Source organism: Rhamphochromis sp. 'chilingali' (genome assembly GCF_963969265.1).
Source record: "Rhamphochromis sp. 'chilingali' genome assembly, chromosome: 3".
Taxonomy (NCBI): domain Eukaryota; kingdom Metazoa; phylum Chordata; class Actinopteri; order Cichliformes; family Cichlidae; genus Rhamphochromis; species Rhamphochromis sp. 'chilingali'.
The window spans coordinates 33,441,478-33,468,227 of NC_137931.1; the positions used below are offsets into that span (position 1 = coordinate 33,441,478).

A 26,750-nucleotide genomic window follows, 5' to 3' on the forward strand; every position below is an offset into this window, starting at 1 on the left:
TCAGTAAAACTCATTGAAGCCTCAGATAATGGCACTGTGGATGACTTTTCGTCCAGGTTTCCTATCATTTTATAGCAATTTCCTTGCATCTCATCTTCCTGTTCCCCTGACTTCGTACATCAGATGGGAGGTATATGTGTTGGGGAACACCTAAATTCTAGTAGCAGCAGCACTGTAATTATATTCACACCCGATGCCCCTGCTGACCTCCTGGTCACCCCAAACACACACTAATGAGCTCCCTGGGCAGTCGTGACAGCCATGGTAGAAACCACAACTACTAATACTGCTGTTACACTCGCTGAGAGCCTGAATGCTGGAACACAAAGCCCCTCATCTGTCATTTAATGCATTCTGTCTTTTTCTTGTCTTGCAGTTGGAAAGACGTCTTTGATCACACGGTTCATGTATGACAGCTTTGACAACACATATCAGGTAGGTGCTGCAAGCACAGGCTGAATGGTTTGGCTCTAATAATTATCCTGATGGATCAGTGACACTGGGCTGCAGGCATTTCCTTTGATAGTGAAACATAAAGCTGGGCGTAAATCGATAAGTTGAAGACAGAAACTTAGAACAAATAAGGCCTAAGTAAATTAGATACTGCGATAATAATGAAGGAAATTAATACACAGCAAATACAAATTCTTCTCTTTGTGTAAAATAAGGAAATTATGGCCATCAGTGATTTTAAAAAAGACACCTTTGAACTGAAGATCAAGAGCTCTTTGAATCCCTGTAAGCAGCCTAATCTCACTCGACATCCTAAAAGCAAAATAGTACTTTTGCAGCTACAGCACTTCCAGAGCTCTTTGTGAGCATCTGCAAAGCACCCTTAAATAAAACCTGCAGCTTTATTGCTTTATAAACAAAAAGTATCTACTTACATAGTAATAAAAACAGAATTAAAAATAAATCTCGCAAAACTATTCTGTCCGCCCTCTCTGATAGTTTAAGAGGGAGTCTTGCTGCTCGCTAAGGCTCTTTTATGGGGGAGTTTACAGTATTATGAGCCTGAGTAATATATGGAAAAACTAAATCTGATTATCTGAAGAAAACCTGACTACGTCACGACAAGACAGACGAAGAGGAAGACTTTTTTGTTGCTGAATAGTGTTGATCATATACATTATTAGCATTATTGTTTTGAAGCATGACTTTGCATATATGTAGAAAACAAAGCTTTGCATTTCATGTGAACTTCAGGTCATTTTCTAAGACAAACCGTTTCCATCAGGTATAAAATTAGCCTGCAGACTCTGCAGAGCTCCAGCAAAGTTAATAATGTTCTGCCTCTAAAACTGGAGACCTGCGGCTTTGATCCCACAGGCATGTGTTAATCTGCTACTGCCTTTAAATTATCTACAGCAGCCTCTAAAGAATTCCTCAGTACCTGATCTAACCTTCTTCCACACTACTTCCATCTACCTTTACTTTTTTGTCCTACAAATTCAAATAATTTGACACACAGAAGAATGATGTTGTTGCTTAAATGTTACAAAAACAAAGGACCAAAAATGCCAAACATGGATCTCAAAGGCAGTCACCATTTCAAATCCTCCAGCCTGATAAGGTTTTCTCTCCATTATTGTAGGGTCTTTACCTTGCAATGTAAAGCACCTAGAGGCAGCGTTTGCTGTGATTTAAGACAATATAAATAAAATTGAATTCAATTCAATAAAATTTTTCTTGACTAAAAGCAAAAACAGGAAACACAAATCCCAGTGAAGTACAATTTAACGGGAAATCCAGACAACTGAACATGAGGAAATAAATTAGAGGGGCAAAATAAATTGACAAAGGAAAGGACAAACTAATATATATACACTCACAGGACTGATTACCCAATAAGGTATCAGTGGAGACAGTTAAGATGATTACAAAGGCCAGAAGATACAGATAGTTACAAAAAAAAAAAGAGTTTGTCTTCCTGCTTTATTTTTGGAAATTGAGGCAATAAACTATAAAAGCAATCAGTAAGGTAAATTCAAGCATAATAAACTATCACCATGAAACAACATGCAGTCACTTCAACTTCTGAAGTACACTCTTGGACCTGATCAGCCAGTGGTACGAAAGGTACATCCATTATTCACTGGGATGTACTTTGGAATATCAGTTCAGTTCAACTTAATTTTTTTCATATAGCACTAATTCACAACAGCCACCTCAAGGTACTTTATATTGTAATGTTAAACTCTACAGTATTAAAAAGAAATCAGCTTTGCAACATATGAAAAAAAGGAAATGTATTTGACTCTAAGCAGGCCAAAGAAAATTACATTTGTTTGTTCATTCATGCTAATAACATGCCAAATCCTCTGGATAATTACCTTCATCCAAATGCCACTCCATAGCTTTTAAGCTAGTTTTTGTAGTACTTACTTTTAATTAAGAGTGGGTGATCCGAGGAGTGTGAATCACCTGGGATGAGGATCTCCGAGGTTGTAGTTCTCTGCCAGAAAATAGTGGGCTGCCTGCTCTGAGAAAGGTCTGCATAGGACTGCTTGTGTGAAAAGAAAACATTTAATTTTCAGCACAGAAATTATGGTCCATCCACCACTGACAATCCTAAATGGGGGATAAGGTTTTTATTTATTTACATGGTGCTTTTCAAGAACAAAATTCGGAAAGTCCTTTGCAATTCTGCAAAGGGAACAAAGATGTCAGTGACACAGATGACAACTGTCTTTGTTTTGTTTTGTTTTTTTGTCTACAGCTATAAGAGGTCATTTTTTTGTCGCTAATCAGCAGGCTAAGCAGGAAAGCCTTTTCCTCCTGCAACATTTTCCATTTCCTCCTGTGGGAAGAGAGAAACTTGACTGGCCTCCTTCTGCGGCCCTGCTGGGAGGGGACAAAGGCATTCTTAAGCCAGCTGAGACTCCCCTGAGTCTCCTCCCTGGGTTCCAAAAACACCTCAGGTGGGAGGCGTCTAAGAAGTATCCTATTTAGAAGCTGAACCACTCCACTGCTTGTTCCAGTGTGGAGGTGTAGCGGCTCTCAGCCGTCTGACACATTCTTATTTCAGTCACTACTCACAGCCATAGGTGATTGGTAGGAATGTAGTTCAACCAGTAAATCAACAGCGTTGCTCTTTTCACCGTAACAGACCAGTGCAACCTCTGCAGATCTCCATCTACGCTCTTCACCCCACACATAAACAAGACCTAGAGATACTAGAAGGCACATCATCCCCAAACCAGAGTGGGCACTTCACCCGACTGAGAACAATGGCTTCAGACTGCGAGGTGCTGATTCTCATCCTGGCTGCAAAGCGCCCCAGCGGGAGTACAGGTCGTCACTCGGTGAAGCCAGAAGGACCACATGATCCACACTAAAAGCAGATCACCGAGCTGGAAACCCTCCACCCCCTGGGGGGTCTCTTGTTCATGGCTCCATAAACACTATGAATCTGAGACAACAGGCAGCTTTGGCACAGTCCAGGGCCCTCTGGAAAAAGGCTGCCTTGCATCAAGGCCACTGCAGAAGATTTGAGTTCTGAATGCAGCAGGAGAAATTATGAATTTGAAATCTAACAGCCGTCACAGTCGGTGCTAAGTGCAGTAATTCTGAGAAACGTGTGTGTGTGTGTGTGTGGGGTGGACATGCTTCTGACGAAAAATAACTGTACCATCTTTATGGTGCCTGAATGGACAGACACCGTTCCTTCCCCCATGCTTCTTCAGACATGGTAGGCAAACAGATGCTGGGCTGATAGAATCTGCTTATTTAATAAGCTCCCCATATGCTGTTTAATGTCAGTCTCTGCCCCTCTTTGCTGTAATGGCAGCAGGCAGAGAGAAATATAAAAAAAAATCAGGTTATCAAATTTGTGCACAAGCTAAAATCATTTGAAAGTCCTTGTTGATGGTGCGTTTTTTCCTTTGTTTTTTTTTTCTTTTTTAAAGCTAGTGTATTAACCATTTTGTTTCAGATGCCACAACCTCAACTATGTAGCCACAGATCAAAGCCAAAGCTAAAAAGTCTTCCCCAGATGCATTTGTGTGTGTGTGTGTGTGTGTGTGTGTGTGTGTGTGTGTGTGTGTGTGTGTGTGTGTGTGTGTGGTTGCTGCCCTCCTCTGCCCGTGTCTTAATGCCTCTTGTTTCCCGCCTGGCTCGGTGACAGGTAGGGCTGTAAATGATTTTGCAGACTCAACTCCAGAGACAACGGAGTATTAATTAAAATTCAGCGCACATTAGTTGAGTGTGAGTGTTTATGCGGCTGCTCAGCGGGGAAGCTAGATTTGCCTGGTGAGGGTGGAAAAACGATAAGAATACAGCCCGTAGGAGACATCTGTCCCGATGAGCAGATTTAAGAAGTCGTGGTTTCACTTGCTTTTATTTTCACGCGTTAGATTTGAGCAGATCCAGTTGAGTCTTTTGAAGTAAGAGCTTAAGTAAAGTCAGAGACAGAGGGCCATCAGGAAGATGAAACCGAGCGTGGCGGTGGCTTTAGTCAGCAGGAGGACGTGAGCGAGGTGAGCTACATTTGCTGCCTCTAAAGCAGCAGCCTCCCATCAAGCAGCCATCCAGCCGCGAGAGAGACAGAAGCAGGCGTCCGCACCGCCTGGTAGCACATGCTAAAGGGCTCAGAGGCCTCTGGGAGCAGAGCGCTCCTGTCGGCTGTGGTGGAGCTGTCACTCAGCCCCGACTGCCAGGCTGTGATTGCATCTGTCTGCTGTGCCCAAATATACAGCTGCTTAGTGTAGCAAGGGGTGAATCTGATTTATTGGACAATTCATATTCGGTGTCGTGGGGAGGGTCTAATCACAGATGGATAGAAGCTGACATATTACTTTTTTGGTGCTTCTTTGGCATCAGTATTCCAAATTTGTTCATCCATCCATCCATTTTCTTCCACATATCTAATTCAGGGTCTCTGGGGGCTGGAGCCTGTCCCTCCAGTCACAGAGCAAGAGAAAGGGTACACCACAGACAGGTCGCCAGTCTGTCAAAGCGCTAACAATTAAAGTGAAATTCAGAATTGCTTTTAAAACCTTTCATGGCCAGGCTCCTGCTTATATAACAAATCTGCTGAGACCACCTTCCAGCAGTCGGTCTCTTGAATCGTGTTATCAGGGCCTTTTGACTGATACAGGCTCTAATTTTAAATCCAGAGGCATCTACGCTTTGAGGCTGCAGAACCTAAATTTTGGAACAGCCTCGTCAGCCACGTGACCAAGCAAACAGGGCTATAAAAAAAGTGGCAACTGTTGTGTTTTAATCCAAACCACCTTTGTCAAACCGAACCGTAAATATAGATTTTGTACATAGGTTGTGACAAAGTGACCTTTTTTGACACTTTGATATATATTAAAAATATTCAGTGTTTTGTTTTTTTGTTTTTTCATAAAGTTATTATTCTAAACTGTATGAATAATTGTCGCATCACACCTTCAGGAGCTGCTCGGCCAGTGAAACCCGTGCCATGAAGCTCCTGGCACACAGTTTCAATGCTGATGTTCATGCCAGAGGAGGTTTGGAGCTGTGCAGTTACAGAGTCAGCAGAGCACTGGTTTTAAACTGGCTAATAGTTGAATTGCCGACACATAAAACTCAGGGTTTGATAGAACAAACAAGCTGAAGATGTCACCGCTTGGTTTTATTTTTCATTCTTACAGCAAAACAATGAACTACTCCCGTGTCTTCTCTTATTTAGCACTTCAAATTCAACGTCTTCCTCTTCCCTGCTCCAGGACTGAAACATGGGTTAAATCTTAAATTTAATGTTAATGACTAAAAATTATGAGTGCACTGATTCTAATATTATTAATAAAATTCAGGAAGCTCTAATTTCTATTTATTGCAGCCTGCTGAGTGAGAATGAAGACTTCATCATAGATGCACTCTGTCATCCTATTAGAAACTTAAGAGCAGTTGGATTTTTTGTGTTCTTAAATGTCTGTGACTGCAGCGCTGTGATTGCTCGCTGTGATTCGAGGTCTGCGGGTTTTAGCTGCGTCCCTGCCAGACAGAGGACCTTGAAAGTAGAAATGTTCAGATTCTCTACAAACATAAAGGCAGCAACCAGTAATTTTCTGTCTCTTCTGTTCAGTGTTTATTTCTTTGTAATTCACTAGCACACAAACTACTTAAAAATATAATGTCACCAAACTCTCTCCGATCCGTTAAATTCATTTTCATCCCTAGATGCCAGCAGGATGGGCTGTAAAGGCTTCGTCTGTCTTCCAACGACACGTGCTGGTTAAAGATTTAAAAGGGATATTAATAATTTCTCGTGGTCTAATCCTTCTCATGTATAGTTGTCCATGTGGGATTCTATATTTAAAACTAGGGCCAAGAAGAGTCTACAGCACCTCTGCCACTTCCCCAGAAAAACATCTTTATTCTTTTAATGCAATTTAATTTAATTCAATTTCAAGTTAATTCAAGAATATATAATAGCATTTGTTTTCTCATATAAAAAAAAATAAAATTTAAAAGCGAGTCTGTGTTGATAGTTTTAAAAAATGACACTTTTAACCCCCTAGTATACCACATTCATCTTTAGCTTGGTATTTTTAGTCTTGGATTCGACCGGTCTTCTTATATCAGCTCTTCGGGACGTCCTTCTGTTCTCACATGGAGGCTATTTATCTCTTTAAGGGAGTCGTCTCTAAAAAAGGAAATTTTTGCTGTTTTGCTCCTCACCTAGCTTCCACAAACTGAATCTGGTGTCGTCCTCGGTATGCTGGTGCATATAAAAGATATTCTTCCAGAAAGAAAATGGGCGGGATATTTTAGATTTCACTTCTAATCATGTTTAATGTTTATAATTTGAATTTGTTGAGGCTGGTGAGTTTAATCCTGGCAGTGCTTGATGTGAGTGGGTCTAAAGCAGCAGTATAAATGACATCCTGTCCTTTGTGCCAGATTCTCTGAGTTAGTCCACTGTGGTAGCTGGCATTACCAAGGAAACGAGTGCGTGAGCAAGCTGCTGATGCCCAGTTCTGTCAAAGTGGGCAGTGGGCACCCCGCAGAGCTGCTCAGCACAGAAAAAAACACAATCTATACATCCGGCTCCTTATTTAGAGATCAGCACAATTATTGTTGTGTGCATCCTCATCCTCTGATCCAGACCTGTCACCCGTCCACAGTATCGGCTCCAACTGGCCACTCCTGTTTGCAGGCCGAGGTCAGACACCTCAAAGCTGCAGCTGCAGACTTAGTAGTAGCTGGTTGTGCCAGCTACTACTGAACCTTTTACACCCTCTTCCCTCCACGTATAAATCAAGAAACTAAACATCTGGATGTGCTGCATGACAAGGGATGTACATCTTTTTTTTTTTTTTAAATCCACTGTAATTGAATGCTTTTTTAAGCTCATCCATATCCATCAACAATTTATTCTTAATATTAAAGATACATGGTGCCCAACAGAATTGGGTTGAGTTCTCCAACTTGACTGCAAATCATTAAGCTTTTGAGACCTGACGTATTGTTGGACGTTCAAGCAACCAAGCTATCGTTTTGTTACTGTTACCTTTGTGATATCAAAAGAATAAAAACTGCTCCTGAAAGAAGGCAAGCTGTGCTTTTCAGCAAGCCATGATTCACTACAGAAGTCACAATTTATTCTTCAGTGAGAGCAGCTTCAGTTTTGTGGTAAAAATGAAGTGTGGGCATGTAAAAACTATTAGAAAATTGTAAAACACAGTGTGAGCAGAAGACAAACATGTATTAAATATGAGGTTAAATCATATTTAGACGAGAGCAGAAACTGCTAACTTATCACAGCACTGGAAAGCTATAGATCCAATCCATAGGTTGTCCTGCTACTATGATTTACTTCTACATAGAGCACAGACTTAATCAAACTATGAGATATCCTGTGGTACTGATGCTCAAATCTTTCTGAAGGAAAAAAGACATTTTGACAATTGGGGTGAGATTTAAAATTCATTTGGTTGCAGTTTCCAAAAGAGATCAAGTCCGTTTTTCAGCCCTGAACATTTCATGTAGATGTCTGCTATACTTATGAAGCTATGAGCGCTCAAAAATAATGGAAAAAATGCTGTGTGTTAAAAAGCACGACCAAGCTTCTGCCCTTTCAGGATCTGTAACTTCTGACAGATAGAAAGATAAAATTCTGCCTGACTTCAATAAATATCCTAAAGTTATTCTACATAAAAATTAGCAGATTTGATGGCGTCAGTTAGATAGTTTTTCCCAGATGAATGCCTTACTAAAATTAATGTTTTTCACAAACGTAATTGCATATCTTTAAACGAAGCCCTGCTCATAATTTTCAATGTGAAAGTACATTTTTCAGCCCATTGAATCCACTAAAAGAACCAACCTCAGGTCTGCAGTTTAATATTGACTTCTTGGATGCAGTTTGTCTGAGCCAAAGCACCTGATGATATCATGGCAGGCAGCAAAGCAGAAAGCTGTGGGCTTGGCTGCGGAGAGTAAACATCCTTTGAAGAGGGAACACACTGCCATCTGCCTTATGACACAATAAGGAAATGATTAGATTGCTGTTACTGTATAAATGTACGATGAGAGCTGTGATTAAAACAACCGACCAGAGAGTAAAATAACGCAGCTGTTCTTATTATTTAAGTGAACATTTGCAGGGTGATGCTGACACACCGTGACCTTCTGCAAGTGTCTGTATTTGATGATGAATCACTAGACATTAGAAACTTGTAAGTAGTTAGAATTGAATCAGCAGTGCGATAAAACTGAACATTCACCATGTTGTGTGGATATTGATCATCCCCTACATGAGGGTGATGTGATCATGCCTGCATGAAGAGTCTGTCCCCTTCTTCACCTTTTGCATCTTTAATGTGGCTGATTCACTTCCTCGCTGTTTGCTTTTCTGAATATTTGGAGTGATGTTGATTCGTGGCTATCTTCTTTCCCTAAACCAGGCCACAATTGGAATCGACTTCCTGTCGAAAACCATGTACTTGGAAGATCGAACGGTAAGTTACAGCTGTATCGTGTCACGAGAGAGATGTTAAATGTTAGTCTCCCTCAGACAGAAACTGTGTGAACTGTGATTGTGTTCAGCTGTGGAACAACGACCTGTCTGACTGCATGTAGTCCTGCTAGTTTAAATGTGTCTGCTGATCTCAGAGAATCTATCATACAGCTGTACGATCTTGGAAATGAAAGGTCTGCTTGTATAAATAATGAATGTTTGCGTGTGTGGGGGGAGCTTACTGTTTTCAGGCTCTCTGACTATCTGAATGATCTCAGCCTCCTCAGCTTTCACTCTCTGAACCCCAGGTGAGGTTGCAACTCTGGGACACAGCAGGACAAGAGCGCTTCAGGAGCCTCATCCCCAGCTATATACGGGACTCCACCGTGGCCGTGGTGGTCTACGACATCACAAGTCAGTGCAATTGCTGCTTCTTTTTTATTGATATGTCACAGTTTTAATGTTAAGCATGCAAAAGGCTGTGCAAAGGGTACCGGGATACTGTATTTTGAATGTATTTATTAAAAGGGATGGTAAAGAGAGTGATGGAGATAAGTGTAAACCTCGAAGATGTAAACAGACAGGCGTGATCTTAGTCAAACTGCACATTTACAAACGTAATCCCTCGATAGGTCACATGCTACCTCTGCTTCAGCTGATTGAATGTAAACAGCACCAACAGTAACCGTTCTGAAGCCCAGTACTGCTGCATTGTGGTCCAGGAAGTGTGTGTGTGAGCCATGTTTCCATGAAGCGCATCACACTGCACCCATGTGTCTTAATCAGCACTCTGAGCTCATCAGTCTTGTTGCCTGAGGATCTCTCCTTCCCCATATGACGCTGGAACCGTTTATGTTTCCTCTTCTTAGCTCCAGCTCTGCAGCCCCGTCATCTCCTTAGTGTCTCCTCCAGGTCAACAGGTCTTGTTCCGTTTAGCGTCGCTGGTGTACTCGGCGGCATCATTTATTCCCATGTAGCTGTCTTTTGGCAAACTGGAAAAAACACAGTGAGAAAGGAAAACAGGTGCATAGAGCAACAAAGATATATTAGTTATTAAAATTTGAGATGGTGAACTCTTGATAAACTGTTCCAATATTTGCTTTTTTCCCTTTACTGACAGCAGAGTCAGACAAAACACCCACTGTGGCTTTTCAGAGGGTTAAATGTGTTTTATTATCTGCAGGCAGAAGAGCTGCAGAGTATTGAGAGGGGCCCTATATTAACTGTGCACCCTTCATACTCACAGCTCTAATCATATGATGCATTAATTCTGTACAGGTAGCTCTTTTCACAACATGGCACACAATAGCCTGTCTATGTTTATTAATTATTAACACTAATAATGCCGCAGTTACTCTGCTAAAAGGCATGCTGGGTAATGGTTAGTGGGCAGATAATATGTTGAGGCTTATGTCCTTTAATTGTTCTTACAGGGAGCTTAAATTTGCTCATAAAGTGCTCATAAAACTTAGAACTAATGCATGCTGATTGGGCCTTTAAGGATTTATGACAGGGTAGGCTCCCTTAATAGTTCCTGTTTCCAAACGATAACTCCAACAGACGTTAGGAGCGTAGTCAAAGTCCATCAGAAATGTCCAGGTGTGTAGAAGAAGAAGCTCTTTGTGGTGGTTGATGCTCTCTAGAGGCTGATACTATAAAATCTCTGCTGCTTCTCACTTTCTAAAGTGGCTCATGAGGCTGTGATGTCATTAAGGTATTTTACTCCAATTAAAAGAAATAAAAGTGAACCGTATCTAGTGTCTTAACTACTTTGATCAAAAAGCTTCAGAAAGCCCCTTCTGGAGTAGCTTGCCGGCACTCCCTTTGAAACAGGAAGTCAACGGAAGTTCTCCATTATATTAGAGATTGCAACAAGGAACAGGTGAGGTAAAGATAACGTTACTCAAGGCTAACAGGTGTTTTTCCTGAAGACGGAATTGTTTGTAAGTCCAAGCAGAGTTTATTTGAAGCTGCACTTTATTAACACTAACCAGCCAGATGTTTAACTTCAATTGAAAACGGCAGCATTAAAAAGTGACCTCATATCGACCCGAGAAGCAAAACAGGTGGTTAAGACCTGACTCTGTGAAATCTTATTGAAGAGTAAAGTTCATTGTTTGTGTTGTCCAATTTTAATTATTCTGTGTACTGCTCACAGAAGAATGAGCTGCTCTAAACTTACATAAAGGCCATCGGATGCTTTGGCTGGAGGACCCTGAGCTACACCTGCTGAAGTCATTCCTACTTCACATTTTGTATCTTATTTTGTAAAACAGTTGGATTTCCACAATCAGATTCTACAAATATCACGTTTCATCTCGATATTTCCCATCAAAAGTGATTGAAACAAATAGGAGCAAAATTTTTGTCACTTAGATTTCATTTCACGTTCCGATTTATCTTTCCACCCTTAACAACAACCATTTTTCTGCTTCTCCACAACATATTTCTTTCTGGTTTTGCTTCTCCTTGTACTGTGTAGCTTTATCTGGATCATGTTTTCTGTCCAAAAGAGAAAACAATTGAGACACTCAGCATGTAGGAAATTAATTTTAACCCCGCTTTATTAAAAAACACTATCCACTCCTCCTTAACCCATGTTCTCTTTAACCTTGAAAAAAACATGGAGTCTTGTCTCATCAAATTCCCAGTCCAAGAATACAACATGACCCTTTATCTACATGCAGGCCAGCATGCATACTCATTCAACCCGACAAGGTCAAAGGAATTTATTAGCAACCTTAACATGTTCCAGAGCCAGAAGTAGCTGTGTTGTATGTTGATTTATTGTATATTTCCATATACAGTACTAACCATATTCATGTGCACTTCAATACGCCCTCTACCAGCTAATATTTTTTGACCGGGAGTCATTTTTAAAACTGTAAATCTTCTTTATTAATGCAAGATTATCAGTGAGGTTCTAACTGTTACTACTGTTTTTCACAGTGAAATTACAAAATTACATATTTTCCAACACTGATGGGAAAAAAAACTACAAAAGTCCAACCAAAAAGGAGAAAAATAAATAAATTCAAGACTGAAATGATAAATTTATATGAAAACAGTGGCAAATTTAATAGAAATGATTGACTAATGATAATTATTAAGTAATCAATAATTACATGGAGAAACTAGTATAACTTTGCTGAAAAAATGTCACACTGGGAGAAAAAATAAAACAAATCTATGAGAAATATTTTAGAAAAAAACAGTGAATTTCCAAGAAAAACATGAAAAATTTGTGCGAAAATCATCATTTATTAGGTTTTCGTTATCAAACCTGAAAACCAAAAGTGAATTACGTTTTCGTGTTTTTGTCACCCATTCAATAGAAATACATCGTCTACAGCAAAATTAGAAAATAATCTGATATCATATTTTGTCTTGTGGATTAAAAAGAAAAATCTTTACACAGTCTGATAGTGACTCGAATTTTGCCTAGAACATTTTTTGCATTATTTTATGATAAACAACATCATAAAATGTCATACATTTTCGTAAATGGGACACACAGCCTTATAATTTATTACAATCCTTTTTATTATACAAATAGATTTTCCTGTGGGGCACCTGTGTTGGCACTACCACGCATGTTTAAAAATCAAATCAAATGTCAGTCATTTGAGTCTGATGTTAGTTTTTTAACAGTTTTTTTTTTTTATATTTTAATTTTTTCAACAGATGTCAATTCTTTCCAGCAGACATCAAAATGGATCGATGATGTGAGAACGGAGCGAGGCAGTGATGTCATAATCATGCTTGTTGGCAATAAAACAGACTTGGCAGACAAGAGGTATGTCGCTCTGATCTAATGAACAGATCTTTGTTGGAGAGACAAAACTGAAATCAAGCAAGTTTGATGCAAAAGTTAAAATTTAGATCTTGTCAGTTACATTGGTGTTCATGAATGTTGAATTATAAAGGATGATCCGGTGTATCCTCTGATAAAAGAGAATAAGCATTTTTATCAGAGGATTTACCATCATTTGGCCAGATTTGGCTAGAACCGACAACATTGTAAAGAAAAAGTAAATAATGTGCTACCGCAAATTCCCAAGAAAGCAGCCTGCTTTGATGATGGATTAGCTCTGTTTTTCTGTGGAGGGTTTCCTGGAACGCCCACATCTGGAAACCTTCCAACAGGAGAGGAGGTGACCCTGTTTGTTTACCGAGATCAGCCACAGTCTTTTGGAGTTTAAGAGTCAGAAATGTGAAAATGAATCAGTCTGCGATGTGTTCTACAGTAGCACGGATCACAGATTCTGACCTGAGATTGATGCGGTGAATATGACAGTCAGGGTTGATCTTTCCACACAGGAGTGTGGCTGCTCCTCTGCATAGGCCCATTGCAGCTGCTGCTCCATCAGTTTCAAAGTCAATAAACCATGCGGGTTGTGACGCCTTCATGCCATGGCTTTGTAACTGCAGCTGTTGTAGGATGAAAGGCGGGGCATACCTGAGGAGGTCATCAGTATGTTGCAGCCAGCTGATGTTAGATGTTGGACTGAAAAATCTTATATAAATATTTACGCCACCCCAATGAGAAATAAACTGGCTATGCTTATTACTATTATTATTAGTATTATTATTATAGTGATTATGGGGGGGGGGGGCTCCTGTATTTGGAGGACTTCCTGTCAGACAGCCTGCTTCAAAGAGGGAAAATTATTGCTTGCTTTAGTGTTTTCGTCTGTAGGGACACTTGAGCATCATGAGCTGTGTGCATGAGGGAATTCATTTTTATTCATATTCTATATGAAGCTGCCGACTGTGTCTGTGGAGGAAAGAGTAGGTGAGAAACTGCTGATGAGACGCAGTGTTTAATAAACCTGAGATTGATTTCAAGTGGGCCGGCTGAAAAAAAAAAACAGGGTAGACGTGAGAGGACATGGAGCAGAAATATACGTTAGTGGACAGGAGAAAATAAAGAGAGAATTGAACCATAAAATTACTTTTGTCCTGGTGCAAAAATGTGTTGATGTGTATAAAATGCAGGCTGGAGATCAATTTCAGATGGTAAAAACTATGTGATGTGAAAATTGAATGAAAATGACCAGCAAGTCTTTTAGAAAGTTACTGCCTTTTTCTCCGCCTTTTTTTCTGAAACCATTTAGAAGTGCAAAACATTTAACTTACCCACTACATGTTATTTATTTATGCAGAGTATGTGTTGAAATACAGACGGAGACAAAGCCTAGTGCAGCCAAGCTGTTATATCAGTTAAAATAACCAAATTGATGATATTATTATACAGTTTTTTTAATTTTGTTTTTGTTTACATAAAAACATTTGTTGTCAGGAAGTCCAAGAAGTACATCCAGCAAACTGTGACATTACAATGTGGGCATACCTTATACCTTAGTAAAATTTTTACCCATGAGTTATCTGCCAAGCTGAAGTTTTGGTGGTTTGCTAGTCTGGAGATTTCAGGTGTGTGTTAACACTATGCTCTAAGAAACTGGAAAAAATGAAAGAGCTAGAACTCAGACTATAAGGGCCTCGGTTAGCATGTTCACCTCATACAAATAAATATTAATTAATTATTCTAGAGTCAAATGTGAGGCAGACTGGGTAATTAACAGGACAATGATCCCAAGCACAGCAACAAATCTCCAAGAGAATGTCATGGTGTGTCCTTGGTATGTCCTTGGTGTGACCCAGTATTTTGTATTTAATCTATATTTCTTGATTATTTGTTATTCATGGTTATAGTTCTCTTGAGGTTATATTTTGTTGTTCTAGCTTCTAATTTCAGTCAGTGTATCTTCCCAGTGTCCGTGTCATGTCTTCTCTGTGCTTTTTTTCCCTGTTCCACAGTTCATGCTTCTGTCTCAGTGTCAAGTCCGCGTCTCTGTGTTATACGTCCTGTTTTACTTTGACAGTCTTTGTCTTGTTAGGTCTGATTACTCCCAGTTGTGCTCTCCTCCTGTGTCTCATGCTGTCTGTTATTCCCTCTGTGTTCCTAACCAAATTCTAGTTCGTAATTCCTGGTTTGTTTTCGTAGTTTAAGTTTCCTAGTATTAGTTCCCTGAGTCTACATGACTCAGGGAACTACATGCTGTAGTAGGTTTTTCTACACACTGCTTCTGTATTTTGGTTTAGTTTTTGTTAAATAAATAATGTAGAATAGAATAGAATAGAATAGCCCTTTATTGTCATTGTACATGTGCAAAGAAATTGTAATTGCTCCACACCAGCTGTGCCGGAATACAATATAAAAAGTAGACAGTAGGAATAAATAGCAAATATATATATGTACACACATGTATACAAAATAAGAGAAAGGCACGTGTGTCATTTGTTGTTGCATTACTTTTACATTAATTCTAAGACCTGATAGGGACCGGCTAATTCTTTATTGTGTCCTGACGTGTAAAACCTTTGAACTGACAGAGGATGAACTTTCTTTTTTTCCCATGATTATATGAACCACAGCCAGTTTGACTGAATGATAAATGACCTCACAGTGCTTCCCATTGTTCCTGCCACACCACTGGAAGGGTCAGTTCCTGTGGGGAAACAAAAGGCTATGAAAAGTAACAGAACTTTGGTTATAAATGGTTATAAATGACCGCTTGCTAACTGGAAGGTTGACATTGAGCGTGGTAACGAATGAAACGTAAGAGTAGGTTTCTGTCTGTAAACATGGGTGCGAGAACTAAAACCGATCCCCTGATTTACTGATTAAATGTAAATATACTCAGGAAGTCTTTATCTTTCTTTCTCCATTTGTGAAATACAAAACTTTACTGAATGTTGGGTTTTCCTCCACAATCAAGTAATTTAAATGTTATGGCCAGCTTTATTTTAGCATGCAGTAGCAGCAACTTTGACGGCCTTAGAGAGAAATTCCCTTTGGCATGTTTGTGTCTGAACTCTCAGCCTGTCAGTAACTGTGAAGGGGAAGCAGGAAAAAATGCTGCTGATTGCAACTTTCAGAATGTGTCTCGCTGGACCTGTCAATAGAGGTTCATGGCCACAAAAACAACAGGCGAAGTAAAAAAGCTCTGGTTTGAGGTTACACTGAGACTGCGTGGGAGCTGCAGGTCTGCAGTGGTGTATACACACACATAAATTATCCCACGCAGTGTAAGAAGTATATTTATCATCTTCAGCTGGTGGAATTTCAGGTGATGTCTTTATATGCTTAATAAGCTTCAAGCTATTTTAGAAATGTGTGCCTCCAGCTAAAGTGCTTAAACTCACTGAACCTTTTTGTCTTTAATTTGATGATAATTTAGCTTCGGTGCAGTTTAGTTTTTCCTTTAATGCAGTGTGGACGTTAAAGCCTTCCAGTAAATGTTCCGTGGTATAGAAGTAAAGGCTGTTCAGTGCATTAACATCACCTCACCATCCTCTTCCAGCGTGCTTAGGTAAATCAGTAGTTCCAAGCCTGACAGCAGTTTGTTGAAATCAGTGCAGGAAATCTGAAACCCTGCAGGTTTTTAGTGCTCCAGTTTCAACCAGCAAAATCTTAATGAAACAATACTACATAGTGTCCTATCTCTTGCTTATGTGCTTGGACTTGCAACAGATGATACTCCATAATTGTTACCATTATACAATATATTACAATGCAAACAGCTTTTTGTACAGGAAATTCACTGACAGCTGTACAGACTGTTCTCAGCCTCTTCAGGCAATTTGTGACTAACACTGAACATTTTCCTATGTAATATGTGCACATCATTTTTGTTAGATGACATTTTTTTTTCCCTTTCAGTTAACTAAAATCATTTTTCCACAAACAGCTTTAGTTTCTAGTTGACTACAGTGTCCATGTAGGCATAAGAAAAGCATCAATATTAGTTTGGTGGAGCCATATTTTGGACTTCATGTGAATGCAAGCCTTGAACCTGCATTCTTTTTAGGCCAGCAGGGGGCGACTCCTCTGGTTGCAAAACCCCTTTTTTTATTTTTATTTATTTTTATTTTTTTTTACCTTTACAACGATTTTAAAATAAGTCATTGTTAAATTTTTTAAGATTTCTTGAGGAGAAACAGAGATTCATGTGTGGCGATGTGCTGTGGTGTGATGAAATGATTATCAGGAGGAGCACCTCTCTGAGCCGGGCTCTCTTTGTGTTTGTTGCTTTGTTTATTCATGTGTGGTGGAGCTTTTCACAGTGCTTAGTGCTTAGGGGAGATAAAGTATGCAGAGTTTAGGTACCGTACATCCCCAGGAGCTCTGTATCAGAGAAATCTAGTGTGCATCATACACCAGGCAGCCTCAGCTATGCGAGGCCTGGTGTGAAGACAGGAAGCAGCTCACCACATTGTTTTAGTCCCTTTTTTTTCTTCTATGTTTTTGATCCTACATCTTACCCCCAACCATGTCTTGACATGCAGACAAGAGGAGCTAGGGATCAAATCTCCAATCTTGCGACCTGATCTACCTTCTAAGCCACAGCCACGCCCTGCTGACCCTTGATGTCAGAACTGAGCTGAAAAGTTCAGCCTCATTCAACCAGTTGTCACCAAAACTGCTTATCCAATACGGGCACTGGTTCCCTGCGTGCTCTTCCAAATCCTGCACAAATGTGATTGGTCAATTTGACTCAAACTACAAGCAGAAAGCCATAAAAAAATCCACAAAACCATCACTTGTTGGTATCCACCCTGAGGCTGTTTGGTGCATGTTTTTCTCCCAGTTTCACTGTTAAACCTAAAATCCAAAAGTCTATACATATAAAAAAAAGAATCACCTGGTCTGGTAAAGTGTATTTTAATGAAAAGGAAATAATGATCAAATCAGTGCTTTTGTGAAGGGATTTGATTACTGTGAGTGACATTATTGTTGGGATAATCTGTGCCGCGAGAGAGAGCTGATGTCAGTCATTTCGATTACAACTGTAGTGCTTTTCAAGTGTGCGTGAGCGTTGCTAGGATGCCACATATCCCACATCCATCACGCACTTTTCTTTCCAACTGCTTGTCTGATGATGACTAAGGCACCATGTTGTTTAAGTTGGAAGTCAGACAAATGCATCCAGAAATAGTCCCAGAAGCTCTGGTGCAACTCTGTCAGGTGGTGTTATTATGTAAATACGTCTCTAGTGCACTGTTTTCTGTTCTCGCTGCAGGAACTTCTATTTCTATCCCCGAATCTCTTTCTTCTGCGCAAACGTGACGTTACTGAAAGAGGCAGGAAGCGGTAAAATATGAGGCTGCCGTGTTTGAAGCTTTGAAGAGATCAGTCGGATGTTTTTAACGGAGTAAACACCTAACAATGCTTTCTGTGAGGACAGACTGGTCTAGTTTTCCGGGGCCGATTTAAGCCGCTTGTCTTAACGAACCTGCTGGCTGTTGAGGCTGTGGAGTCAGCAGGATTGAGCTGATCTCTCTGTTTGTGTTAATGGACACCTGACACAGTCTCAGTTTCACAGCGAGAGCCAAACAATCGCTGCCAGATTCATTAAAATGTAATGCAAATTGGCTGTTATTAATTTCTCCCAGGACAAAGTAATTAATCACTTTCAGCACATTAGCCAAGCCTGGTGTATCCTCACAGCCTAAAATAATAAGCTGCTAATCGTGCACTTCACAGTGAGTCTCTCTGCAGCATCCATTTGTCTTTGATGAATGTTAATATGACAAAATTAGCCTTGGCTTTGTGTCCAGATAAACAGTGTATTATTATCTCCAATCTGCAGTGTTTTGATTGAAACGACTCTTCATTTACAGGCAAATCACAATCGAGGAAGGCGAACAGAGGGCTAAAGAGCTGAGCGTCATGTTCATAGAGACCAGTGCCAAGACGGGTTACAACGTCAAACAGGTGAGTGGGTTCAGAGAGAGCCTTGTGTTGAGCGTTTGCCATTTCTCCCTGTGAGTGACAGGTGCAGTCACTGAAAAGCTGCCTGGATGGAGGGCAGCTTAAAGGTGCCCCGTGGAGATTTTTGTTTACATTCACTGTGTGCGTCCCTGAGGTCTGATAAACACGCAGAAGAGACTTCCTGTCTCATAAAACGGTTTCACGGCCGATTTCCTTCTTAATACGTGATTTGCATTCAACGTGCCTTGCTGGCAGTCTTCAGGTTTCAGTATGTTGAATCCTGGATCCTTAAATAGCATCTCAGGCCTCATCGTTCCACATCTGTAGCTGCATGTGGGAGCATTTTGGCCACTGGCATGTTGGCTTTTTGGAGACAGCAGTGACCATATTATTTAGGGTGGAGTGCTGAGTTGTATGCTAAAGTTTGCTGGCTTGGTTATTAAGCTTGTTATTAAGATTGTATGGGAGCGTCACACAGACACAGATACCTGCTAATTAGTGCTCAGCAACATCCAAATAAAATCCCAGAATTTCACTCATCAAAGGTGAAGCTCCCACTTCTTGGACAGTCTGTTCAGTACAATTACCCGCACAGCAAGCCAAGTTATTTAATATAATTATTATTTGTTACCAGGCTTATGACCTGCTGTGCCTGTTCCCTTCGCTCATGTGTGAAACCACAGACATTTGTCATGTTTTTCTTTTTATTTATTTCTTCATTAAAATACTGTAAGTGGTGAGCTGGCAGTGTGACTGTTAAATAGTTAATTCTGATCGATTAACACATGAACAACAGCACAAACATGATCCAGAGATCCAGTTAGGGATTCCAGTTAGCTGAGGTGAAGCTAACTGGAAAACCGAACTGGAATATGCCTCTATTCCTGTAATACCGTGGCTGAATCATAGCAAACTTCACTTGATGAGGATGGAGTGTTTCTTCCTCCATATTTATACCCTCCATGTTTATTTTAGCTGCAGTGTGTTCACATCCAAAACAGAGAATGGTGCAATAAAGCTGTTTTTTATCGAAAAATTCATTTGTTAGCACTGTTGGTCAAAAACTCGGCCCTGCTGCTGCTACCAAGGCAAAGCTCTGCATTCATTCTCTAAATGACATTTACTTACTAACACTAATGTTTAGAAAAGATTTAGGGCTTTCAGATACAAAGAGAAGCATAGCCTGGTTCATCAAAGGTGTTTCTGTTCCTGAACAGATGATCTTTGTTGGAAACAATGACTGTCTGTGAAGTTAATAAGCAGTGAGATGAAGGGAAGCTGCACTGTGTCTGTCAGTGAATGGTGTTCCTGGCGGGCGCCTCGCTCGCCACACAGCAGCGGAGACAGAGGAGGCTATTCTTCACCTTATTTCTGGGCACTAACAGTGAAATGGCACCGCTGAACAGAGCACTGTGAGACCTGCCGAATAAAGGTCACAGTCCTGCCTTTTACAAGCTGCTGGGCTGTGCCAGCCTTACAGCAGAAGGCATTTATTTTTATTACCTATACTGGTCTATAAACATGATTTGTTATCGGGGTGTAACTTGTCACAGATTGCCGACAAGATATTTGGGGTCATTTTAAAATGGTGTTATCATTTGCAAATTTGTGACTTTAGAGTAATTCGATGAAGAATCCTCCAACCTGGCCCATCACTGTCAGCTGACTTTTTTGTGTATAATAATTTTAATATTTTTAATGAAATTTTAATGAAAATTTTTACGTGATATACAATGAATATTTTCTGCCTTACAGGCACGTCCAAATTTGTTACATTTGATGAAATGTTCAGGACTGAAGACATGTTTAGGCTCTGTTATAAACTGCAGCCAAACATCAGTGGCACAATCTAAAGAACAGGCATGGCTCACCCCCAAGCCTCTACTTTATTTATTTATTTATTTTAATAAGGGGTTATCTGATTCGCTCCTTGTCTGGCTTCTCACCCGGATCTAATTTGCCTTGGGAAAATTGCCTCAGACAACATAACTCACATTTTCTGTTTAGATTTCCTTGATGTGGAGTGGCCCAGCTCATATTTTTCAGAGGATTTATTTATCCCTTCCCCAGCTCTTTCAATTAATAATGTAATACTTTAATGTAATAACAATTAATATGCTTTATTTTGTATTTACCTTTATTTTTTTGACCCTAATATGCCACCACCTGAGCTAATCAGCAAATGTATTAGGATTAGATTAGACGCTAAGTGTTGTGTGACCCTGTCTTTATTCTGCTCTTGTTTTTCAGCTGTTTCGGCGTGTAGCTGCTGCCCTTCCAGGGATGGAAAGCATGCAAGAAACCAGCAAAGAAGGGAGTATCCTTTAAGCAGCAGGCACATTATTGTTGGTTTGCATGGTTCTTCTCTTACACACCAGCATCTAATGTCACTGTACCACCCACCCTTTACCGGTCGCTTCACTCGAACTGTATTTTTGTTATTTGGTCGTTGTGTGCTTTGCCCCCACAATCCTAGCAGGTGCAGTTAAAAATAAGGGAAAATACAGACAGTATAAAACACTGTTGAGTCACTTGTAGGTTTTGAACAGTCGAAAGTGTCCTTGTTAACATTTTGGCTGACGGCAGACTGCAGACACACACGAGTTCGGTCAGTAAGTAATTCGTCAATGACGTATGACTTTGTGATTTTGCGTCTGCATATGATCACAGTGGATTTTGAATCAAAGAACATGTGTTTGAAGTGCAGACATTCAGCTTTTATTCATGAGATTTAACTAAAAATTTGCGTTAAATTATATCCATTTTTATACAATCCCCTGTTTTCAGATTAATCTAATGTTCATTCAAATACAGATATTTGTTCTACTGGTTCTTTCTCTATGATATGAAATCTCTTTTTTCCCAGTATTAGTAAATCTTTTATTTAAATTAGGTATTTTAGTTTTAGGGTTTTGTTTTTTACTATCAGTCAAATTTGTAACAAACAGCTACCTTTTTGATTCTAGTTAACACATTTCTAATTGAAGTAGCACTAAAATGAAATTGTTCTGTGGGTTCATAACCTTGATAAACTGACATCCATTACAAAATCACATTACAGTCCTAAAACAAGGATCACATTGTGTTTCTGCACAGGCCTGAGCTTGAGGTGGTAGACCTTCATATAGTTAGCCAGTCTTCTTTTTTTTTTTTTTTTTTTTTTTTTTACCATATATTAACTTATTTCGCCCGCTTTAATATAGTTATGTAGAGATTGTCTGATAGTAGATTAGCTATCCCTTTATTATTTGCACTAATATAGCCTTTATAAGCATGATTAAATCTTTAATTAGACTCAGTCTGTTGTTTTAAATAATAAATTTCCAAGAATTTGGAATTAATTGCATTAGCTATTCAGCTTCTTTTTGTAATTGAATTCAAATACATTTTAAACCCTCCTAAAAAAAACGTAATATCGCGAAAAACTGAGAAAAGAGGAAACATTCTGTTTTCATGCCATCAGTCACCGCACAGGTGGTGAACTCTATTTAATAGACGACTGCCACCCGTCTAATTAAAGTGTTTTCAGCGCGACACTCTCAGGTTTTTGTTTTTTGTTTCATCGCTGGTGCCTGACAGGCAAAGGAGGGGGCGGTCAGTCAGACACTCAGTACCTGCGGTTTTGTCTGCAGTGTCTCAGGTTTGCTCATTTAAACAGTGACAGGAGTCTCAGCCATCAGCTGCATACACCTGTCCTGACTGACACCTCATATCTGCTGCTGCCAGCCGAGCATGTCACAGCTTCACCTGCGGACGGTTTGTCGGGACCTGAAGCATTAAACCCTGGCACAGTACGCTTTTTATTCAGGAAGTAGGAGGACCGTGAATGCTGCAAAACACATGAATTTTCACAGAGTGATTACTGCATCACAGATAGTTCTCCAAACTAATGAATAATAAACTTGTTTGAAAGAGTAATCTACTATTACTATGAAATAAAACACAAACGGCTAATTTATTAATTTATTTATAATTATTCTACAGAAAACAAGTGTTTACAAGTAAGAAGTCACAGCATTAACATTAACATGCCTTCAACCGTAGCGAGGCCCCAGTGGGCACTGAACTGGGTCAGAGCTGCCCTTCTGTTCTTGAGCTATTCGGTGGAGGATGCTGGAATCAGTGGTCTTGCCTCGCCCCTGGCTTCACCGAGCGGTGACCTCTAACTCACACTGGGCCAGTTTGCTGTTAAGTGTGAAGCAGCTGGGATGAGAATCAGCACCGCCACGACCTGGAGTAGTCACTCTGGATTGAGGATGAGTTAAGTTGCTTCCCCAAGTGGAGGAGCCAAAGTATACTGGGGTCTTGTTCAGTTGGTGAAGCCCTTAAAAGCCCTTTTCCCTAATTCTGTTCTGATTTTTGGGCCAATCAATTGTATGATATTGTGAGAACAAAGGCTGTATTGGTTGTGGTTTTTACACATATAAACAGATAAATAAGAGGGAACCAGCCCAAGGAGATTGATAGATAAAGACCAACCAATGGGAAAATCTGCAAATATACAAAGATTGACATTTAGCAGCAGCATACAAAGAACAATGATGTACACGATTTCCATAGCCAGTAATAAAACATAAAGCACAATGGCAGACAGCATCCAACCTCTTTAGGTATTGGCCAGGTGCATTCATAAAAAGCAGGTCACCTTCATCCAATAAAAGTCAAAAAGTTGCATGAATCAAGTGTTTTCTCACTTGGAGGGAGAAACAGGATTGATTTCTAAAAAAGTAACTTAGTTTTAGTTTTAACTAGACACAAGCCTTTGAATGTGAGTTTTAAACGACAAATTCTGATCTATAATGATCCCTAGATACTTGTAAGATGTCACCATTTCACAGAGCAGAGCGTTAAAGTGAAGCTGCTATTTACTGACTGAGAGAGGTCTAAACAGTCAGTAGTGGCCGAAAGAATAAATTGGCAGATATAGATGATGTTTTGTCCCTTAGAGATGGGGGCAAAGCTGTCCTTTAGTTCCTAATTTTGTGAATTACATATAATCGCTTTTAAGCTGTCACGGGGTTATTTGGTATTTATTACTTTGATACTACGTGGTACTTATTGCCTTTTCATTATTTAATGATCACCCCATTGTTACCATGTTATTTATGAGCTGTAAGTGCTGCTGATTTCATGTAAGGATGATTTTCAGCATTCTGCTTTCTGTGAAAATTCACTGCATGTTTTCGTATCTGATGTTAAAGGAGACAGATGAAGCCAGTGAGACAGATTTGGCTGTAATTTTCATCAATAACCCTCAGGCAGTCTGGGTTTCTGCTTTCATTTTTACAGTTGTTACTTTATCTGATTACATTTTTATACTCAACAGTGAGGTAGACTATTTCCCACATTTCTCTTTCTATCATAGATTTTTCGGGTCAAGAAAAACTAGCAGTTTTCAACCTAAAGTCTTCAGATCCCATTGCTTTTTCAGGCTTTGTAAAGTCATTTAAATTTCCCATCATGGCCTTTGTTCTGGGACCTCCTGTTCCTTCCATGTGCGTAAATCCCAACACAAAGTAGAACGAGCATCTGTGACAACACATATGACTTTAATTATGTCAGATGCAGCCTGAGAGGCGATGGTGGGGGGAAGGTGGGTTGCAAAGTGGGATGCACGTCTGATCTTTTTGATCTTCAGAATAAGGATGGTGATATCAAGCAGAAAAAGCCTCAAGTATTTGAGTTTTAGATTCTTGAAGATATTTCTCATCTGAAATACGTCTGCAGTTCTAAAAGCTGACTGGGAGTCGAAGGAATTTAATTTACTGGAGCTGTCACTTTGGAGGCAGGCCTGACATCACGTGGTTGTGACTTGTTGCCCCACCTTACCATGATGTGAGATACTAAGGTCACCCCGGTTGAGGTGGGAGCGGAGCTTGGGAAGGGATTTCAGGACTGCGTTATATATATGTGGCTGATAGTTGGTGTCATAGGCCACCACATCTATTCATAGATGGCCGTTCCAGTTGGACATGGATGGCCTCCTTTACTCATCACACCATCTGTTTTCTCTGTTGATTATGTGAACATTTCCATGTTCCCCTCATCTTTAATGGCGAATCTCTATCTGAGTCTTCTTTGATTATTCTTAAAATTTGTCTAGAACATATTTCGTGTCCATCTATGACATGTTTATATTATGGAACAGCTTAGAAAGGCACAAACTTGTCTGTATATTTGTGATCTCTCAAGTCACACTGTATATCAGGACAGAAAGTAGGATTGAATAATACTGTGGTGAAGCACTGGCGAAGCAGGAGTGTCAGAGATATTCAGGTGTGCTATGTGGGGGCTGCTGTAACGTCACACTGCCATCTTCATGCAGGGATGCACTGCAGAGATCTAACGAGCTCACTTCTTTCTAAATTTCTTAAACTATGATGAGGAGGAGTGATTGCAGCATTAAAGTGTACATACAGCCACCTGATGTTTGTTTTAGATAGGCTTGAAAATGTGTGAATCATAATATAACCCATTCTGTGTCCTAAAACTGCTAGCAGAGGTAAACACGACCTGGTACCCAGCAGACAGAGCGAAGGAAACATTCTTTTAATTATGCCTAAAGCTGAGCTGCATTCACAGTTTCTGCTGCTAATGTTGTCATAGGCAACTAAGTGAGCAGTCTGTGAATATGTTCATGCAGCATTGCTCAGAGAATTTCATTACGTTTGTGCTGGTAGTGGCCATGATGTGCCCGTTCTTCTTCAAATAAATAAGAAATAATACCACACGTACTGAAAATATTTCTACTGTAAGTTTGTCATCCTGTGGAGGTAAAAGTAACCGTAGCAACCGTATGAGAAGCGTAACCTGTGGTGGAAAATGCTTTTTAAACCTAAATTTGTCAACAGAGTCAACAAACATTTTATGATGTGTTATATGAGATTTATCTGGAAATTATTTCCTGGTCCCCAAACAAATGTCCAGAGGATTTACCGTCATGTCTGCTATGCTAGCTAACAGCAGTAGAAACTGAACTTTCATAATAAGAGCCCTGGTATTGTTGTCTTGACTGGTTGTCATGGGATGAATGGTGAGGCCAGTGCAGAAATCCTGCAGAACTGCACTCTTTTCAATGGCCAGCAGAGGGCAAGTCGTGAATTCAAAAAGAAATCAGGCCTGCAGCACCTTCGCTCTGGGACCACAGTAAACACTTTTATAATGAGTTTATGCTGCACAGGGAGCTGCTTAGTAAAAGCTGTACTTTGGAAAACACACTATGACTGTATATAAAAGATGGATGTAGCTTCCTAGAAAAGTATGTTTATTATGTAAAATATGGTCAAAAAAGATGATAAAACAGGAAATGCCTCAGAGGTTTGCATTTGGTGTCTCTCAGGCCTCGCTAGTCGAACCCAGTTTAGTTTTTACTAAGAGTTGTTCTGGTGTTATAAACTATCTAATAGATTCGGTAAGCTAACAGCACTCTGAGGTCCTTGGATCATTTCTTTATTGCAGCCATGTTTCCTGTTTTAATGAAGCATTATGGATGTAGGGTGCGAGCGGAGTGAGGTGGTGCGGTGATGGATGACAGGTGATGACAGCAGCTTTGTGGCTCTGCTGACACTGTCACTTAATGGAGCAACTCCTCTGTTATTGCATTGTGAATGTTATTAATCTCACCGGGAGAAGGGCGCAGATAGGCTGAGACCAGGATACACGTGTGGAAACTGCTTTTATTACAGTTGGATATTTGTCTTCATATTAAAGTGGTTCATCTCCAACTTCAGATTTTTAGTTTTGGATTCTTATAAAAGGTGCTTTGCATGAGTCACTGCTCCAAATAATCCTTACTTACTTAGTGTTTGAAGCCAGAGACATTAGAAGGATGACACAGCATGTCTTATTCACACGAGCACTTTTTTTCTACATCTGAGTGCTTTCTATCTAACGCTCACTCTCCGATGAATACATCAGCAGCTTTTGGGACTGGAGCACCCAAGAATTGAAACACAAATCTTCGGATTAGTAGATGACCTGCTCTACCTCCAGAACTAAAGCCACCCCGATAGATTTACATACAGAAATGTCCAACTTCTG

The 26,750-nt window shown here is 40.0% G+C and overlaps 1 protein-coding gene across 2 annotated transcripts in view; it reads left to right on the forward strand.

The window, feature by feature from the left end:
• The window catches only part of rab6ba (RAB6B, member RAS oncogene family a), a 65,948-nt gene that overhangs the window by 32,055 nt on the left and 7,143 nt on the right, over positions 1 to 26,750 (forward strand). Inside the window, exons 2-7 of one of the 2 annotated variants that reach the window (XM_080877091.1) lie at positions 377 to 435; positions 8,880 to 8,933; positions 9,211 to 9,346; positions 12,617 to 12,728; positions 18,620 to 18,713; positions 20,961 to 21,027. In XM_080877091.1, the coding sequence (XP_080733217.1) occupies positions 377 to 435; positions 8,880 to 8,933; positions 9,211 to 9,346; positions 12,617 to 12,728; positions 18,620 to 18,713; positions 20,961 to 21,027 (522 nt within the window). The remainder of the gene's footprint in view (positions 1 to 376; positions 436 to 8,879; positions 8,934 to 9,210; positions 9,347 to 12,616; positions 12,729 to 18,619; positions 18,714 to 20,960; positions 21,028 to 26,750) is intronic. The other variant, XM_080877090.1, reaches the window with a different exon arrangement.